General features: G+C 43.0%; 1 protein-coding gene across 2 annotated transcripts in view; it reads right to left on the reverse strand.

The window, feature by feature from the left end:
• ADGRB1 (adhesion G protein-coupled receptor B1) overlaps positions 1 to 20,862 on the reverse strand; it is a 268,191-nt gene that overhangs the window by 114,974 nt on the left and 132,355 nt on the right. For both annotated transcript variants that reach the window (XM_069081351.1, XM_069081350.1), the window contains exons 15-17: positions 19,661 to 19,736; positions 19,413 to 19,515; positions 18,240 to 18,283 (exon numbers count right to left, since the gene is read on the reverse strand). In XM_069081351.1, the coding sequence (XP_068937452.1) occupies positions 18,240 to 18,283; positions 19,413 to 19,515; positions 19,661 to 19,736 (223 nt within the window). The remainder of the gene's footprint in view (positions 1 to 18,239; positions 18,284 to 19,412; positions 19,516 to 19,660; positions 19,737 to 20,862) is intronic.

The following is a 20,862-nucleotide window of genomic DNA, read 5'->3' on the forward strand; positions in this document are numbered from 1 at the left end:
CAGCGCCCCAAATAAATAAACACAAACACACATTGGAGGCACAGCTCCCAGCACATGCACCGGTGAAGCGTTCCTTGATTTACTCTAGAAATACAGACCCACCCTGTGGGTGACTCTAAGTGCAGCCATTTGCACCCATGCACACCCTTGTGCGTGTACTGATACAAACGCAGGTGCTAGCCACCTGCGCACACCGAGAACCCAGCAGAGAGTCAGGCATCCTGCTGAGAAAGCAGAGCGGGGAGGGCAGCCATGCAGCGGCAGCGAGTCTGAGATTTAAACACCATTTACATTCATCAGACAAGACATTCCCTTTGCAAATACTTAGAGCTCCCTGCACATCCCTCACACCTTCTCTCCAAGGAGAATAACATCTTCTACAGCTTTGTAACCTGAGAAAACAAATATGCCCCATCCCCCTTCTATACAAAGACTTTCTACAGCTTCCCCTCTCCCCCTCCAGCTGGCTCTGAACTGTGCTTCTGGCATGGGGGATGGGCTACGTTGAGACAGTCCCATTCTCATGCTTATTCAATTACATTCCCATCTATTAAGCCCTTACCATGGGTTCAGACCCTGGATCTATGACCAGGAGAAGACTGGGAGGAGGTTCTGGGCTCAATTTGGGACCAGGGTCAGTGTCCAGCCCTGGGCCAGGGGCAGCGTCCAGACCCTGGCCAGGGGCAGGGCTCAGTCTGGGGCCAGGGGCAGGGTCCAGCCCAGGGCCAGGGGTAAGGCTCAGTGTGTGACCAGGTGAGGCCTCAGTCTGTGACCAGAGTCGGGGTGACTCTGCCTCTGGCCAGTGTCATAGCTCAGTCTGTGACTAAATCTGGGGAAGGAGAATCAGAGGATGTCATTCTGGAGCTAGAATCATGGGATACAACCCTTAAAGGACACTTGTTCAGTCATTTCCCAGTTGTTTCTGACTCTTTGTGACCTCATTTGGGGTTTTCTTGAAGATACTAGAGTAGTTTTCCATTGCCTTCTCTAGCTTATTTTGAGGATGAGGAAACGGAGGCAAACTAGGTGAAGTGACTTGTCCAGGGTCACACAGCTAGTAAGTGTCTGAGGCCACATTTGAACTCAGGATGATGAGTCTTCCTGACTCCAGACCTAGTGCTCTATCCATTGTGCCACAAGAAGTCTTGAGAAAAGAAAAAACACTTTAGAGATCATCTAATCCAAATACATTTTAGAAATGAGGAAATGGATTCCCAGAGAATGGAAATTATTTGTTTAAGGTCATATGGGAATTAAGTAGTCAGGTCCTGAATTGGAACACAGGTTCTGTCCCAGAATCTACTGCTCTCTAACCACACTATATCTCAATCTATGACATGGGCTAGGATTTAGCTGGGTTGGACTTCTGGCTTGCACCCTCAGTAAATACTCCCTGACCACATAAACCCCCTGGCTGATGAGTGAGGACACCCCTTTGGGATGCTGTTCTAGTGTGGAGTTAACGGGACTAGGAAGTAGGCCCCTGAGTTTTGGCCCAGATCCCCTGTATAACTGTGGGCAGGCTGCTTGTTCTTTCTGGATCTCAATTTCCTCAACAATGACATGGAAAGATGACAGGTGGCCACGCCCCCAAGTACATGAGGGATACAGATAAGATGAGGCAGTGACACAGAGGGAGGATATCGGCCTAAAGACGGAGGACAGACTCGTAGACCTCCCTAGACTAGAGCTACATGGGGGTAAATGAGAGCCATGGGAGGAACTCATCTGGTACTTCCCTCCACCTCCTGCTAGCAATGTTCTGGCCCCACAGGGACTCTCAGAGCTGAATCATCCTGATGAAAGGGCCATAGTAGGATTTAATGACCCCTATATGATGTAGTGGTACCAACAAATTGCAAAGTAAAATCAAGCCTCTCCCACTTACTACCTGTGAGACTTTGGGCAAATCACCTAACCCCCCTAGGACTCATTCTCCTTATCTCTGAAACGAGAGGATTGTACTAGATGTCCCATGAGGTTGCTGCCTGCACGAATCCTCTGATATTGGGCACACGAGATTTTGAGTTAAAAGACAAATCCCAGATCTAATACTTAACTAATATGACTTTCTCTGGGCCTTAGTCTCCTTATTTGTAAAACCAGGAGGCTAAACATATCATCTCTAATATGCCCATCTATTTTTTTCACACTTCTATGGCCTTTCCAATGTGGTGCTATGGACTGTGAACTGGACTAAGATACAAAAAGTCCAAATGGACTGTATTGTTGATGCATTTTTGCTTAATGGAAAGATCTTTCCCATCCATCCATGTGACCTGCTTAAGTCACAAAGAAGCCTGAGTCACATGAATCTGGTGGGAGGAGCTTGCTGAACAGGTGGAACAGGAAAGGTGGAGCAGAGCCCAGAGGAAGTTGGTCCGAGAAGTTAGAACTGAAGGAGAGAGAGGAAGCAGGCAATGAGCTGGGAGTGAGAGCATATTTGTTTGTGAGACCCTAGCAGGAGGAAGACTTGGAGATGGCGGTGTCCTCTGCATTGTTATTATGTACCGATTTCTTTGATGCTGTGATGTATCTGGCTTTCTGGTGTTGGGATTCAGTTTTCTCGTGTTTGAATAAATGTTTTGGTTTTGCCTTCCATGTGGAGAGTCTGTTATATTTTGCAATTCAGACTTACACTGGCATATTCATAGTTGCCATAGGCTCTGTGAATATCATGTTGGTGCTATGTGGACCTGGGTTCAAATTCCTTCTTTGCCACTCACTAGCTGTGTGACTTTGGGAGAGATATTTTCCTTTTCTGGGCCTCAGTTTTCTTATCTGTAAAACAGGGATATTAATATCTAACTTTACAGGGCTGTTATAAAGAAAGCACTTTATAAACTTCAGAAATGAGTGTTATTTATTGTTATTATTAATATTACTACTACTACACCCACCTTAGGAAAGAACAGGTTACCCTTCCAACTGTCCATGTACATGTGTAGTACAAGCAGGCAGGAGCTGTCTTTTGTATGTTAAATCTAAGTGTGGCTATTTATAAATGCTAAATTAAAAACACCTATGAGGATCAGTTGATGGAAATGAGGATGTTCAGTCAGGAGAAGGGAAGACTCAGGTGGGATAAGGTTATTTGTGTTGAAATAGTTGAGGGGTTTGGGGCAGGTAGGTGGCAAGTTGATAGAACACTGGATTTGGAGTCGGGAAGACTCTTCTCCCTGAGTTGAAATCCAGCTTCAGACACTTCCTAGCTGTGTGACCCTGTACAAGTCATTTAACCCTGTTTGCCTCAGTTCCTCATCTGTTAAATATGAGCTGAAAAAGGAAATGACAAACCAGTCCAGTATTTTTGCCAAGAAAGCCCCAAATGGGATCATGAAGAGTCGAACACGACTGAAATGACTCAACGACAACAAATTCCCTGGTAGAGAGTCAGAAACGCTGGTAGAATCAAAGTGAAGTATGCACAAGGGAGCAGAATCATTCTGCCTCTATCCTTCAGGATGTCACAGGGAGACAAAGTCTGTCCTCTGCTTTCTGGTTCTAACTTTTCTGCATGGTCTTCTTCCTGTCACGTGATCTACAATCCAACCAAACGAGGAATCTCTTGACTTGCCCTGTCTTGACTTTCTGCTCTCACTCCCCCCTTGCCTGGAGTAGAAACCTCCCCATCTTCTTCTCTTGAAATTCCTCCCTTCTTCTAAGACTCAGCTAAGGTACCACCTGGGTGAGCCTTCTCCCACCTTGAAACAACTAACAAGCATTTATCAGCTGCCATTCTGTTTGAAGCCCTGGGGATGTAAAAGAAAAATAAAACAAAACAAAACAACAACAAAAAGACAAACAGGCAAGCAATCCTGCCCCCCAAGGAGATTGTACTCTATTGGGGAAGCAACATGGACACAACAAAAAGGACGGCCTTTTTGCTGAAATGAGCTTTGTCTGGTCTTTTCTTTATCATTATTTATTCACATTCAGCCTCATACTTATGTATGTACATAATATAACCTCCAGATCCCACTCCTTGAGGAGCCTATGTTCAAAAAGCTAGAGGTAGAAGGGGCCTCAGAGGTGCATCTATATTCAGCCTCATTTTATAGAACTGTGGCCCAAGGAGTTTGATTGATTTGTCACACCAAGCAGTGAACATTGGAAGCAAGATTTGAACCCTGGACCTCACTCTGAAACTAGTGAGTGTTCTTCCATTGTACCATGACTGTGTTGTTTCTCCCCCAATGCCCCAGTGCAAGAATTTGCCTTCAAACACAGTAGGAATTCAGTAAATAAGAATTTGCTGAGCTAATTTAAAGAATATCCTAGACCTTAGAGCTGCCCCATGATGCAACGACTTATGTGCTAAGTAGTTGGGAGAGTTAAGAAACCTGGCATCAAATGCAAAATCCTCTGCTCAGCCTTTGAAGCCCTTCAGAAGCCCCATACATGTCCAGTTTTCTTACACCTTCTTCCCTTGGTCTCTTTGTTGCTCCCTGAATAAGACCCTTCATCTCTCAGTTCTGGATGTTTTCACTGGCTGTCTCTACGTCTGGAATGTTCTCCCTCCTCACCTCCGCCTGCTGGCTTCCCTCAAGTCCCAGCTAAAATCCCACCTTCTACAGGAAGCCTTCCCCCGTCCCTCTCCCTCCTTGTGCCTTCCCTCTGTTGCCCATTTCCATTCATCATGCACAGAGTTTGTTTGGCCATAAACATTATTTTCACTTTGTCTCCCTCTTTTGATTGCAAGCTTCTCCAGGGCAGGGACTACTTTCTGCCTTTCTTTGTATTCCCAAGGGCTTAGTATGTGCCTGGAACACAGCAGGTGCTTAATTAATGCTTACTGGCCACCTCACCAGGAGAAGGTAGATAGTAGCACAGACAAGAGGCATGTCTGCCATGATTGTTAATAGCCATTATTCTCTTAGATAGTATTTTCCTCTATAAAAGACCATCGCAGCTATTCCCTTAATATTGGTGACTATTGATTGAGTAACAGCCAGGGCAAGTGGGCAGCATATAGACACAGGAGAGCCGGACTTCAGGTGCATTTGTTTGTGGAACAGTTAGGGAGTGAATGAAATGAAATAAGAGTACAAGAGATGGACTAGAACATAGAATAGCACTAATACTTATGGGACAGTGTGCATCCAGTCATGGCATACCAGAACTCAGTCTCGGGAGCAGAATATAAAAGAGGGAGGGAGTCTGAGTACAGATCTTTGGAGTCTCTTTTGGGATCAGTGGTACCCTGACATTATGGGGGCCGTGCTGGACATTAAGTCAGAAGGAACTGGGTACAAATCCTGCCTTGGACATTTACTAGCCATGTGAACAAGGGCAAGTCACTTAAACTCTCTGAGCCTTGGTTTCCTCATCTGTAAAATGGGGATAATAATAGCAAATGCCTCGCAGGATTCTTCTGAGGATCCAAATGAGATAATGCATGAAAATAATTTTGCAAACCTTCAAGCACTATGTAAATGTCATCTATTATTATAGTGAGTGAGTCAGTCAAGTGGTGGGCGCGTGGGCAAAGAGGATTCTAGGGCCAGGCAGAGGCAAACCTCCCCTGTCTATGTATTTGGCAGGACAAATTGGGTAGCATTGGGACTAATGTTGATCCCCATGAACCAATTCTAATATTGTGGGAGCTGGGAGGAAGGATCTCTTCAAAAAACTATCTACCAGAGTGGCACATTTCAGAGTCCTGAATGACGTCCTCACAGAAGAGGAGCATTTAGGGAAAAGCCAACAGACCAGGGCAGCTTTACAGGGCAGCTAGGTGATATGGAAGGTAGAGCATCAGGCCTGGAGTGAAGAAGACTCGGACCCTTACTTACTGTGTGACCCTGGACAAATCACTTAACCCTGTTTGCCTCAGTTTCCTCATCTATCAAATGAGAAGGAAATGCCAAACCACTCCAGTATCTCTGCCAAGAAAACCCCAAATGGGATCACAATGAGTCACACACAACTGAAATGACTGAGCAACAACAACAAACCAGACTTCTGGTAAGGAAAGGATTAGCATTGAGTAATCAAATGCTTGTGAATGTATGCATCTGAGTGAATCTGTAAGGGCAATGATTCCCCTGTCATTGGGGATGGTCAGGCCACTCACCATACTAGTTGTTCATGGTAACAATATGAAAAGAGACAGAAGTGGTTTGGGATAGTGAAAAAGACCTGGATTCAAATCCTGCCCATTACTTACTAGCTGTATGACCCTGGGTGAGTCACTATATGCCTTAAGCAACTCCCTGTTACTGTTGAAGGTACCACCATCTTCCTCATCAGTCAGCCTCAAACCTGGGTGTCACTCTCACCCCACATATCCGATCTGCAGCCAAACCTTGGTATTTCCACCTTGCCAAGCCTTCTCTTACACTGACTCTTCTCTGCACCCTAATCATAGCCCTAGTTCAGACCCACATTGCCTCTTCCCTGAACTATTGCAATAGCCTTCTAACTAATCTCCCTTCTTCAAGTTTCTCCCCATTCCAATCCATCCTCAACTTGGAGGCCCAGTTGGCTTTTCTGCTCCTTGTCACTACCTCTCAGCACCCCTTCTCAAGCCTTCAAGTCTTCTCAAGACTGCCCACTTTCTACGGTGGCCTTTCCCACTGCTCTCCCTAACCACCACCCCAACCCAGCTGCTAGTGTCTTCCCTTCTTCTATTACCTTCTTTCTTCCCATTAGTTCTATTTTCTTACATGGTGTTTCTCCCATTAGAATGCAAACTCCCTGAAGGCAGGGGCTGTTTTTACCCTTTTTGTGTCCCTAGCTCTAAGCAAGGTACCTTTACATAATAAAAGCTTCATCAAGGTTTGTTGACTGACTCTAGCATTTATCTCCTAAGCCATAGAAGAGTTGCTATCTGCATGGGTAGAGAATCCATTGAGGATTCTGCTAGTGTGACATAATCATAGATCCTGAATATATCTGAGTATGGGAAGGACAAAAATTAGAAACAGATGATATGGGCCAGAGGCCTTCTAAAAGAAGGTCTTATGGTACAATGGAAAGAGCATCAGACACTCAGGAGACCTGGGTTGGATTCCTAGGTCTTCCACTAACAAATTGTGTAGCCCCGAGAAAACCATTTCCCCTCTCTGGGTATCATTTTTCTCCTTCGTAAAATGTAGAAATGGAACAATATGATCTCTAAGGATCCTCCCTGATAAAAAATTCTAAGAGTTAGCTTACTCCTATGAGTTACTGATTGAATGCATGCCCCTCCCTTCTTTCTTTGCAGAGATGGAGGACAAGGATGTGGAATAGGTGGGTGAGCTGGATGGCCTTGCTGGAAGGGACCATTACTTTTCTTTTTTAGTCTCTATTACAAGGGATTGTTTCCTGGGTAGGGGGAGAAACAAGAGAAATGTTGATAATGAAAGTGACAAAAAATCCCATTTCACACACACACAACACATATGTGTATGTGTATATACATACATACACATATATGCATATACATGCATATATACATATACATACACACATGTATTTGAATCTATGAAGTCAAGAAAGGGAGAAGTCTCATGGGGCAAACCATTCAGGAAAGGCTTCCTGGAGAAGGCAGCAAGATTTAGAATAACAGGATCTCAGAGCTCAAAGGAGACTCTGAAGTTTCCTGGTTCTACCCATACCTGCACAGTTATCCTGTCTACAAGAGTGAGGGGAGGGCTGCGTTCCCAGGAATCTCAGTTAGGCCATGGCAGCCCTGGAAAGAGAAGTCCCATAGTAACCAGAGTTATTTATCCTTTAGGGCTGAGTTTGGCACAGTCTCAAGAAAAAGAGGGGCCTGGTTTCTTCCCAGGGAACTGAAGAAAGTTTCTTTGTTGTTTTCCCCAAAGCATTTTGCCGGCCAGCCCTCCCCCAGCCTTCTCTCCCAGGGGCCCTCTTCCCGTTGTCCCTTCACTAGGAGGTGGGCCCCGGATTTGTGAGAAAACTGGGCCTAAGACGAGGGACGTGCTGGGTGAGGAGGCCGCCAAGGAGGCCCTGTTCCCTGCCAGCACACTCACTTCCGCACCCGACACAACGTCTTTGTGCCATGGAAACTAGGGGAGGGGAGAGACCCTTGGGGCTCTTAAAGTGGCCATCACTCAGAGGATGGGGGTGGTATGTGTGTCCAGAAGATGACAGGGAATAATACCATGCTCTCAGGACAGACAGAGTCCCTGCCCTCCAGAGGTCCGGAATGTTAGGAGTGGAGAAGATAAACTTCCAATCTCAAGGCACCTGATCCAGCAGGGCAAACAGTCCCTGTCCTTGAGAGCTCTTAATCTAAGGGGGAGGCATGGCTCCTGTTGTCAGGGAATTGCAGGTCTGAAAGGGAGGGAGAGCCACAACACACTGGCCTTCAAATCTTCTTCCTCCTAGAAAAACTCCTCTTCTACTCTACGGTACACCATGCTTCTGTCTTCCTTTTCAATTGATCACAACAGTCATTTTCCCTAGGAAGGCTTCCATGATTAATTCCACTTGGCACCTGTTATTCCTATAGCCCTTACTTCTCTGCTTCCCTTGGGTCACTCATGCTCAGCATTTCAACCTTACTTTAAGAAGGCATCTTACTATTAGCATGTGCCAGTCCCTGGGAAGGGAAGATATATGTATATATGTGTATGTGTGTGTGTGTGTGTGTGTGTGTGTGTGTATATATATATATATATATATATATAGAGAGAGAGAGAGAGAGAGAGAGAGAGACCTATATAGATATATATGTGTATATGTCTACAAAATACATATAATATATAAATATGTATGGAAAAATATATAAAATCACATTTTAAACACATTGTAAGCATTTATTACTTGATGTGAAAAGCTCTTTATCCAGAGAGAAATTCCAACAATTACCTCATTCCTTAATCTGCCAATCTAGAAATTTTCTGTATGGGTTCTCTTAGGTCAGGACCTATCTGTAATAATTGTCAGTTCTGGTGCCTGCAGACTTCAAGGATGAGTAGAGAGGGCCCTGGCCCTGGTAGGCCTGGTTTTACCACATCTCCAAGTGTAGATCTGAGCAGGCCACAACTTCCCTGGGTCTCAGTTCCATTCAATTCTTTCTAAGGTTTCTCCTCTTGCAGTTATAAATCCTCTGACCCTAATGATGGGTCCATATGGTGAAGTGGGGTGGGAGCTGTCCTTTCAGAACCCTCAGGCTTGGAATAGTAACCAAATGACTGAATGGGAGAGCCTATTTCAGATGGCAAACTACATTGCTATGCAAGTCATTAGTATGACTAATAAGCAGTTAAGCGAGGGCAACAGATAGTATTTGGCCTGGAGTCAGGAAGACCTGAGTTCAAACCTGCCTCAGACATTTACACTGACTATGGAAATACTCTGGGCAAGTAACAACTTCTGTTTACCTCACTTTCTTCAACTGCAAAATAAGAATATGAGAGTACCTACCTCCCAGGGTTGTTATGAGGATCAAATGAAATAATATTTTGAAGTGCTTAGCACAGTCCCTGGTAGTAAACAGTAGGTGTTCAATAAATGTCTATTTCCTTCTTTCCTTCTTCTGAAAGCTGAAAGAATGTGGCAGCCCAGGATCATTTCTGCTTTTCTGGGAGAAGTAATGCCTTCCTCCCTCCCATCCCACCCCAGGTGCCTGTCTCTCTCTCCATGCCTGCCTTAAAATGTTGGGATAGACACTTAGGGCCCAATCTAAAAAAAGCCTAACCTAGGTCTATCAAAGACTTACCTCTTCCAGAAAGTCTTTGAGATTAACTCAGATTCCCTCAGAGCCCTCCTCTCTTCACTACATCTCACCCCAACCTCAAGCCAGTCCACAGTACTGACCTGGCTTCTGATGAACACACACACACACATACACACACGTCTGCTTACAAAGACAAACACACAGGCACTGACACAGACTGACAGATACACAGAGACACAGAAACACACTGCCAGAACTAGAAGGGAGGGAGACATGTGATGTATAAACAGGGTAGCCCATAAGGACCTGTATTTAGCTGGTTCAAAGGGAGAAGCGAGGCTCAGATCCTGGCAGCTGATCAAGAGCCAACCACATCCAATTAGGACTTCCATCACCCAGAGCTGGACGGAGCCCAACATGGAGAGACACAGGAGACAGAGCCAGAGACAGAGAGACAGAGACAAACACCTAAAAACAGAGAGAGACAGAGTGGATAAGAGAAAGCAAAGGAGAGAGAGAGAGAGAGAGAGAGAGAGAGAGAGAGAGAGAGAGAGAGAGAGAGAGAGAGAGAGAGAGACAAAGCTGGGGGAGGAGAGGAGGGGAGGAAGTAGAGGAGAGAGAAGAGGCAGAAAGAAAGAAGTAGTCATAGGAAGAAATAGAGGAGATGTAGTAGAGAGAGGAGGGAGGAAAACAGGAGAAATAAAAACAGAAAGGAGAAGAGAGAGACAAAGTGAGAGGACACAGAGAGGGAGAAAGAGAAATGGAATGAGAGAGATACAGGAGATAAAAGGAGAAAGAGGGAAAGGAACAGATTCACAGAGAGACAGAAATAGAAGGGAGAGAAAAAGCATAAGGAAGCAAAGGAAGGAAACAGAAGAAAGACAAAATAAGGGCAAAGAGAGATAGGGGCAGAGATAGGCAGGCAAGCAACAGACAATAGAAAAAAGAAAGATAGCAACAGAGAAGAAAGACAGAGAGAGGGGAAAGTGAAGGAAAAGTACAGATAGAAGAAGCATAAGGTCAGGTACCCAGAGCTGGAAGGGACCTGAGAAGCTATCTAATATTTCTCCCTCCCCCCCCCCACCATTTTCCAGATGAAGAACTGAGACTCATCAACATGAAGGGGTTTGGTCAAGATTGCACAGGTAATATCAGAGGAGAGATTTTAACTGAAGCCCTTATCCTCTAAATCTAGCATCTTTTCCACTGTACCACATTTCCAAAGGGAGTGAGAGATGGCGAAGGAGATATCTATACATATGTGTATATGTGTAGATATAGATATGTGTATATATGTATGTTTATATATACACATATACATAGAGTGGGGGAGAGAGAATGGAGGAAGAAAAGGGAAAGAGAACGAGAAAGAGGAGAAAGGAGGAAAGGGAGGAAGGAGAGAGAGGGGGGTGGTGGGAGTGAGGAAAGGACACATAGAGGAGGAAAGAGACAGAGAGAAAAAAAGACAGCCAAAGAGAAAAGGATAAAGATGGTGAGGAAACACACTGAGAGAAGACAGAAGAGATCAACAAAAAGACAGAAGGAGATGAAGAGGGAAGGAAGCTCTTAAAGAGTTCAAAGACTGAGAATGCAGAGGGGAGAGGAGGAGAGAATGTGAGGGAGGGAAAGCAAACATAGTGAAAGGGGGAAGAGATGGAAGAGAGAGAAGTGGGAGGGAGGGAAAGGCAGTGGGTGGGCCAAGAAAGCTTTCCTCAGAAACAGTCAGCTCCTTTGTCCAAGGAAAGTGGCTGTGAATCCCTCAGACAGTGCTCCTCCCCCTCCCCTGATGGTGATGAGTGTGCATTTGGGGACCAGGGATGGGATTCTTCATCTCAGAAGAGAACATGCCTCCCTATCAGCCCCTCTCCCCAAATAATGACAGCCTGAGGAACCAGAGGAACCGTGCTTTAGTCCCTGCTTTTCCAAGGTCAACTGTATGGTCTTGGACAAGTCATTTCCTCTCTCTGAGTCTCAAATTCCCTGACCCTACAAAATGAGGTGGGTATATTTTGATAAACTTTCCAGGTCTGGAATATTTAAGAAACTCAAAAAATGTGATGCCATTTTCCTAAAGCACAGATCTGTCTGTGTCACTTCCCCCTACCTTCACACCCTCCACTGCTCAATGGATTGCAATGGATTCTTATTACCTTCAAGATCAAATATAAAGAAAGCTCTTCATAACCTGGCCCCTTCCCACCTTTCCAGTCTTCTTATGCTCCACACCTCTTACTGACTCTATGGGTCTACCTGCACTGGCCTCCTTGCTGTTCCTCTCCCACCTCCATGCTTTTGTACTGACTGTCTCTCATGCCTAGTTTGCTCTGCCCCTTCTCCTTGGACTCTTAGTTTCCCAGGTTTCCTTCAAGATGAAACTTAAAGCCAACCTTCTGTCCCCTTTCAGATTACATCCCATCTATTCTTTACTCTTGTACATATCTAGTTATTTACATGTTATCTTACCCATTAGAATAGAAGCTTCTCAAGGGCAGGGACTGGCTCTTTTTATATATCCAGCATTCAGCATACAATAAGTGTTTAATCAATGCTTGTTGCCTGACTACAACAACTCAACTCTGCCCCTTCCTTCAAGACCTAGCCTGAATCCCACTTTCTCCAGGAAGGGCAATTCCAGTTGGGAGTGATCTCTCTTCTCTAAAACTCTACAACATTAAGAGCCCACATCACATAATCTATTTGGGTTGGCAAGATTGTGATTTTGTGTCTGGAGGATGAGAGGCTTAAGACCAGAGTCAGGCAGATTGGTTTTCACATCCTGCCTCTGACACTTATTAGCTGTGTGACCTGGGAAAGTCATTTAAACCTATCTGAACTTCAGTTTCCTTATCTGTAAAATGTGGATTATAATAGTATCTACCTCACAAAGTTGTTGTGAGTAATCAAATGATACAATGTATAGAAAGCTTTTTACAAGCCTTAAATCACTATGTATAGTGGATAGGTAACTATCCTTGGGGTCAGGAAGACCTGGGTTTGGGTGCATGGTTGTCTGACCCATGTGACTCACTTAATATCTTATTGCTCTAGGGAATGCTCTAAAATGGTAAGTTTCAGTGAAGTTGACATTGTGGTCAGAGAGGGTAATTACTCAACATGAACTCACTCATTAAAGGATATCATAGATCCAGTCCAAAAAAAGCCCCAGAAACCTAACAACTATATGCATGTTGGCTAGTAATTTTTAGGCCAAGGAGAAAAAAACCAAGGAAGGAGAGAGGCTAAAGAAGCAAAAGAAGGAGAAGGAAAGGCTCCTGACTGTGAGAAGACTGGCTAACCTTGGTAAGGACTAAAACACTTTCTTCCTGAAAGATGGAAACTGGGACCGGGCAAAGGCAGACACATTTTGAATTATGGAAGAGAATATGTTTAGAAAGTTCATCTCAAATAGCTCTGATATGTTCAGCAAAGTAGGAAGTGTGGCCATTCCAGGCATATAACAGGTAGAGATGGGGATGGGGACTAGATGTTATTTCATTGGGATCCTCAGGGAACTCTCAGGTGGAGAAACACTCTACCAATGGAGGTTGGCAACTTGTAACCTTAGAGAGTTGCTAAGGGCACTGAGACATTGTCATTTTTTTTTCCCAGGGGTCACACAGCTGGTATGTGTCAAAGGTGAGACTTGAATCCAGGTCATCCTGGCTTCAAGGCCAATTCTCTATCTTTTTACCATGATGGATTCCCTTGATTTATATGACAGGTATAGAATTAAAACTATAATAATTTAGGAATTTTAATGAGATCAGACATCAATCATGTAATTTAAGTTTTAAATCTTAATATTAAATCTGAGTATGTATATGATGCATTTTCAAATTATTAAATGGAAAAATTTCTCCCCTTTTTTTGATATGGTTGTTGGAGAAGGCAATAAAGATAAAATGGCAGACAGTCCACCAATAGGGATCAGTTTAAACAAAAAAACATTTCACTCAAGAGTGAAATAATTTGGCAATTTCAGATGATCAGTTCCATTTAGTTTTAATATATTATATAACAAAACCAAATCAACCATTTATTTTGGAGTCTACAAATGTTCCCTTGGTCTTGTCTAGACTGATTTAAGTTGAAATCTGGTTCTTGCAACTGGATTCTATATTATTCCATTCAACACTGTAGTGGAGAAAATACAGGGCTAAGAACTGGGGGATCTGAATTCTAATTCTGCTTCTGTCACTAAATCAACATATGAATTTGGGCAAATCTCTTAGTGGAATGTGTGCTGGACTTTGACAGAGAAGGAAGCTGAGACTCTATGGATTCCTTCCACTTCTAACATTCTTCAATTTTATGAGGGTGGCCATGTTCAGTAATCCTGAGGATGGAGTAGAAAGTGAGGCTGGTGACTTTGCATAGCCCTCTCTCACTTAAATCCAATTCACTTGCAAGTCATGGCATCACCTTCCTGATATCATGGTCTTCGTCGAGAATGAAGGATGAACAACAGTTTTGTGAGACATCAGAGATCAGTGGTCTAACCCCTTCATTTTGCAGTTGATAAAACTCAGACCCAGAGAAAGAAAATGATGCTTACAGTCACACCGCTAGTAAATAGAAAAGCCAGATTCCAAATACAGGCTCTTCCCATTACACTATGCTGACTCTCAGGTCTGATCTCTCCTTCTAGAAAGTGAGCCCCTTGGGGGCAGGGACCATATGCATTCATCATCATATCAAGAAGGGGCAGGGAAGTCAATTTTGGGTTAATATAAACAAGAAACCCCTAAAACTAAAACCTTCCAAAGGATCTGAGTTGTACCAAAGTGGAAAGGGCTTCTTTACTACAGTAATGTAGGCAGCATGGCTAATTGTCAAGAATGTACATTGCTGTTCCGTAGATAAAACATTCCATCCCTCTTCTCAGTTTCTTTTCACTGACCACTATGTCAGGGATGCCCACCATTCCCATTTCAGATTCTGTGAATCCCTTTTTTATTTCAAAACTTAATTCAGGTTCAAACTACTAATTTAAGTCTTTTCTGATCTCTCCAGGTGCTAGTGGCCTCCCCTCCCCAATTACCTCATGTTTATTTTGCATAGACTATATCTATATATCTATAGTTGTATACACTATTTCCCCTGTTAGAACATAAGCTGCTTGGAAGAAGGAACTTTTTCATTTTTGTATTTGTATCCCCATACCTAGCATATGGTATCTGGCACACAGGTACATAATAATTATTTGTTTGCTATTTACCGATTTTGTGGAAATCATTTTTGCCTTAAGAGATGTAGATGATGGCGCAGTGAGTAGAGCCTTGGAGTCAGGAGGACCTGAGTTCTAATCCGGCTTCAGACACTTAACACTTAATAGCTATATGACCTTGGGCAAGTCACTTACCCCCAATTGCCCTGCCTTCCCCACTCCAAAAAGACCAAAAAAAAAAAAAAGAGAGAGAGAGAGAGAGAGAAATGTAGATGACCTGGGAAACTCCTTCCAAATCTAAAGTCTGTGATCCTATGACTCTCTTTGTACACCATCAGCCTGGCCCCTGCAGCATTGACTGTGTGGTATACCTGTCCTGGGAATATTTTAAATCACTTGACATGCTTTCTGAGGGCTCTGACTACTCCCTTATGTCAGATAGGCTGGGCAGAAATGATCTTTCATTGCACATATGGAGAAAAAGAGATCCAGTAAGGAAAAACAGTACTTGTTCAAGATTCAAGGATAGAGTAATCCTCCTAGTTTGGGGCACCATCCTCTGTCACAAGGATGGATGTTACTAAGATCTTAAGTGTTATTACTCTGATTTATAAAGCCTACACAGCTTGGAGCAGAGGGCTTCACATTCCCCACAAATGAACTCAACACTCACTTCTCCCAAGAAACTTGTCATCATTAGCTTTACCTGGATTGCTTAATTCTAATTCCTAACCCGCTCTCCACTTCTAAAAAACAAAACAAAACTAGGAACTCTAATAGTCACACCCTCTTTGATAGTATAAGTTTCTCTGTCCTATACCAAGCCCATTAGTCAATGAGGTGAGAGACTGGTGAGAGCTTCAGGAAGAACGAAGTGATGGTCATGGTGACCACTGGGAATAGTGATGAGTGTAATGATGGTTGTGGTGATTTGGTCTATCATTTAGATAATATTTTGTATCCATGACAGAAAGGGGCCTGTGCCAGGTACCAGAGTAGACACAAAGATAAATAGGAGCCAGTCCATGTCTTCAAAGAGATCATAGTCTAGTAGGGGATGGTAGTGGGGGTGATGGAAATGAAAATGGTAAGACAGAGAAAGAGAAACAGAGAGACACACACAGTGGTAGAGAAAAAAGTAGGATATGATGGTGGTGGCATGAACAGTGATTTGAGTGATTATTATTATTATTATTATTATTATATTTTTGCTTTTTGGAGGGCAATTGGGGTTAAGTGACTTGCCCAAGGTCACACAGTTAGTTTTTATGTAAAGTGTCTGAGGCCAGATTTGAACTCAGGTCCTCCTGACCCCAGGACTGGTGCTCTATTCACTGTGCCACATAGCCGCCCCAATTTGAGTGATTATTGATGGAGATGATGATGTTGCTAGTTATGGTAGGCATTGAAGCAGATAGGTGGTGCAGCGAGCAGAGAACTGAGCCTGGAGAGCGGAAGACCCAAGTTCAAATCTGGCCTCAGAAACTTACTAGTTGTGTGACCTTGGACAAATCACTTTATTTTTGTTTGCCTCAGTTTTCTCAAATGTAAAATAAAGATAATAACAGTACATATCTCACAGGGTTGTTATGAAATATTTGGAAAGCACTTAGGGAAGTGCCTGGCACATAGTAGGTGCTTTAGAAATACTTGCTCCCTTCCTTCCCCGAAATGGTGATACTAATTGGTAATTCCAGTAATAGCAGCCCTTGTGATTGCAACCAACATGATGTTGGTGATAATAATGGTGGCATAGTCTGAATAAGTCTCTGAATGATAGCAATCAAATAAAGAAGTAAATGCATCTTGCCCGTGATTGATGTATCATCAATAGACACTTTTCAGGGACTTCAGGTCCATGCTCTGAGACCTTTTCTTAGAAAGAACAGCATATCCAAACAGAAGGAATATCCTGGCTTATTCAGATTTGCCAAAATTTTCACAGTACACTTATGTAATGTCAACAGCAAAACCTTCCAGGGAACTTTCAATTCAACCTTTTTCTTCCCTACCTCTCCCCTCAGTCTTATCCCTCAGACCTAAATTCCCTAGTCCAACCTTAGCCAAGCAATCCAAAGCTGTACCAACTTCCCTAAAACCAGAGCCATGTCAGAAGGACCCAGGGTCAGAATGGAAGGGAAAGAGGTGGACAAATAAGGCAAGAAGAGAAAGAGGATTTCCAGAGAAATATGGATTCTGCCACTCATAGTTAGGAAGTAAAGTCGACTCAAAGTCAGTGACAGTAACTAAGTTATTTAGAGTGGTGGTGGCTGAGGAGATGGTCCAGAGAAACTAGGATGAAAGGCCACAGGAAGTAGAGAGAAGGCAGGACAGGAGACACTTCCTTCATCATGACAGTCCGATGACAATGGGACACACACTAGACTAAACCCTCGATGCTGGGCTCTGTTAGAAGGCCCTGTGGCTTTATTCCAGATGTACTATTCTGTGATCCTGTTATTCAATTCAATTCAATCAACATTTATTAAGTGTCTATTTTGAACAAAACACGGTTCAAAAACACATGTCTTTTACCCTATGATCCCATGATTCTTGCCCCAAATTCTTATTTGTGTATCTATAACCCTATACTCTATAATGCAGATTCTATAGTTCCATTACTAATTAGTCTAGGATATTTTTCCAGATTTGATTAACTCTATTGCTATAATTCTATGCTTCTGTTCTAGATATATTGCTTAATGATTCAATTATTTCATTCCTTATCTCTAAGCTGAGATCTTATAATTTGATAGCTCAGAATCTAGAAATCTACTGTTATATTGAGATCTATAATTTAAAGGACTATTCTTTTGGGGTTCTAAGCAGGGAAATGTGGAAGTTGGGTCAAAAGAGAATGGGATGACATGGGTCAGGGAATCCATTACAATTTTGAAATTTACAGAAGGCTCTAGGCCAGAACTCCCTACTGAGTCTTAATACCATGTTACTACTCAGAGGAAACCAATGGACCACAGAGTAAGAGCAGAGGAGAGACTATTTAGGGGAGAGAGAAGACGTTTTTAGAAGAAATAAAGAAGAAAGGGATGTAGGCCAAGATTGGGGGAGAGGTTATTTATGTGATGGAGAAGAATTTAGGAAGGGTAGGAGAAAGTTAAACTATCTGCATCCTTTCCAACATTGAGCAATACACATTAGGAATTGAAAAAGAGGTATTATTGACCATCCATTTGGCTGAATGGGGCAGAAAAGAATGTATGGTGCCAGAAGTGGGGAGAAGAATGGAAAGGGACGCACATGATAGGTATAATCAGCAACTCCCAGAACATTATAGCTTTTTCAGTACTATACTTATGTCTTCAGACATGCCCTCTCCTTATCACTGCCCACTCTCCTCATCAAAATGCCTCCCTTTTTCATGGCCTAACGCAATGGCATCATCCCCCCACCAGGCCCAGCACAAACCCCAGCTAAACTTACACATCAGCCTCCTCCCAAAGGATGCAAGTCTGGTTCGTGGTGCCCTGGTAGGGGTAGAGAGAGAGAAGGAACAGACATTAGACCCCATCCCCAGAGTTTCATTTTGCTAGAACTGCCTAAGACACTCTAGGGAGGGGTGAATAGGACTCTTGTAGGCAGTTATACATTATTCACACATTAGTAAGGACTGCTTTATTTTATGTCACCAAGAATAAGACCCTACGGAAATAAAACATACATAGCCCAGAGTCAGGGAAGAAGGAGAAAAAAAACACAAAAATAAAACTTGGTGTAAGAGTTTGGAAACCTGACTTTTCATTATCAATTCAACATACACAAATCTGACTCTCCCCTGCTCCTGTATCCTAGGCCTCAGTCTTTTCATTTGTAAAATGGAAGGCTAGAGTGGACTAGATGATTTTTTAGTTCTAATACTCTATATCCAGTGTTCTAAGGGTCCTGACAACCCTGACATTCTAAAGTTCTATGGCTTTCCAAAGTGTTGGGGCTCTTTCAATAACATCTGTGAGGAGAAGGGGATCGTACACATTCACATATGTACAAGTACATGTACACAAACATATCAATATACCTTCTGCGTGCTCCCAGGTATGTATGCACATACACACTATCACACCACTTCCATACAATAACTGACACATATTTATGCCCTTGTATACCCAGAGATACTCTTATCCTCATTTGTGAAAATAACATATGCTAGTATCACAGGATCATACATTTAGGGATAAGAGTGACTTCAGAGATCTTCTAGTCCAATTATTCCATTTAGCTGATGAGAAAATGGAGGCCCAGTGAGCAGAAGTGACTTGCCTAAGGTCACACAGCTAGTAAGTAAATTCTACTTACTCATTAGTAAGTAGCATTGGGGCTTGAAACCAGATCTTTTGACGTGCAGTTCAGTTTTTCTTTCATTACACCAGAGTGCCACACACACAGATAGTTGAACACATTTATAACCACAGTTACATGTGTGTATGTATGCATATATATATATATATACTTACGTGTTCTATGCACATAGTACAAACACATCCATGAATATGGGCACCCACACTCACTAAAATGCACATATACACATGTGCAGGCCCATGTATATAGACATACTTGGAAACACATGCCAACACCTTAACACATATTCATAACACTTACATTGTACATGTGGGAAAACTCAATCTCCAGAGGGGTTTGCAGGGATCGAGGGGCAGGCTTCACAGTCACAGAGATAACTTTTGAGTTTAGGATAGTGGTATTCCTGGAGAAGAAAGGAAGGAAAAGATTTGAGAGGAGCAGTTGAGCCCTATATCCCAGAATAGAGCTCCCCAGTCAACTTGGGGAAGGGTTCTAACCATGGGGTCTGGTGAGAAGAGAAGGGTCAGCTTGAACCAAATTGTTCCTACCTGTGCAAGGCCAGTATACTGCCAAGATTCCGGTACAGCACGGTGCCAATCACAAACACAGAGGAGGCATCAGTCTCTGTAAAACAGCCCTATCAGCATTAGACTCAAGTGGTGCTCTTGCCCATGACCTCAAGACCCATGTGTAGACCCTGTCCTCAGCCTCCCCTCCTCCCATCTTCCCCATTCCCTTAGACAAAGCAGTGTTTTTTTCCTGGGGGGAATCTATGGTTGGGAAGCTTCAGGTTCAATTCACTTAATAAGTATGTTATGAGTTAAATTGACAATAGTACATACAATCAGATGGATTTCAAAAATGTTGAATGATGGGACTCAAAGATTAGTCATTAATGGCTTCTTTCCAACTTGGAAGGGAAGCTAAAGGGGAGGGTCCCAGGCATCAGTGCTTGTCCCTATGCTGTTTAACATTTTTATCTATGACTTGGATGAAAGCAAAGGTGGCTTCCTGATAAAAATGTAGAAGGTATGAAGCTGACCAAGAAAATGTAGGGTCAGAATCAGGATATGAAAAGATCTTGACTGGCTAGAATGCTGAGTTGGATTTCAGAAAATTAAATTTAATAGGGACAAATGTCAAGTCTACATTTGGCCTCCAAAAATCAATGTCATAAGTATAAGATGAGGGAGGCATGACTAGATAGTAATTTGTCCAGAAAAAGATCTAGGGGTATTAGTGGATTATCAGTGTGATGTGGGTCAACAATGCAGTATATCAGCCCCACCCCATTAAATACAAAACAATCTAAGTTTGAATTAAGAGAGGCATGTGGCAGGTGAAAGATGAAATGAGTGAGGAAACAAAGGTTCAGTCTTTTGAGCATTTTGATTTATTAAGCAATGCATGCCAATTGCCTATCAAATGAGGACCAGGTCCCTTTTTCAGCTTTCTTCTGGATGCTGAACACAAGGAGAGACAGACTTCTATACATTAAAAACAATTAATCAAATAAGGCCAATTAATTACAAGGAAACAATACAACACTAGGTAATCTGATTTCTAATTAGAGGAAAGACTAGGGACTTTTTAAGCTGGGAGGGGAAGAGTAAACAGTTGCAATTCCCTGAACTCAGAAAAAGAAATGTCCCAACCCCCCCCCCCCCCCCCCCCCCCCCTTCAACACATTCATTACCACCTACAAAAAAAAACAAAAAAAAAAAAAAAAAAAAACAAAAAAAAAAAAAAA

Source organism: Petaurus breviceps, unplaced genomic scaffold (genome assembly GCF_028583685.1).
Source record: "Petaurus breviceps papuanus isolate PSGF00001 unplaced genomic scaffold, PetGlider_PUasm1.0 98, whole genome shotgun sequence".
In the NCBI taxonomy this organism is placed as follows: Eukaryota; Metazoa; Chordata; class Mammalia; order Diprotodontia; family Petauridae; genus Petaurus; species Petaurus breviceps.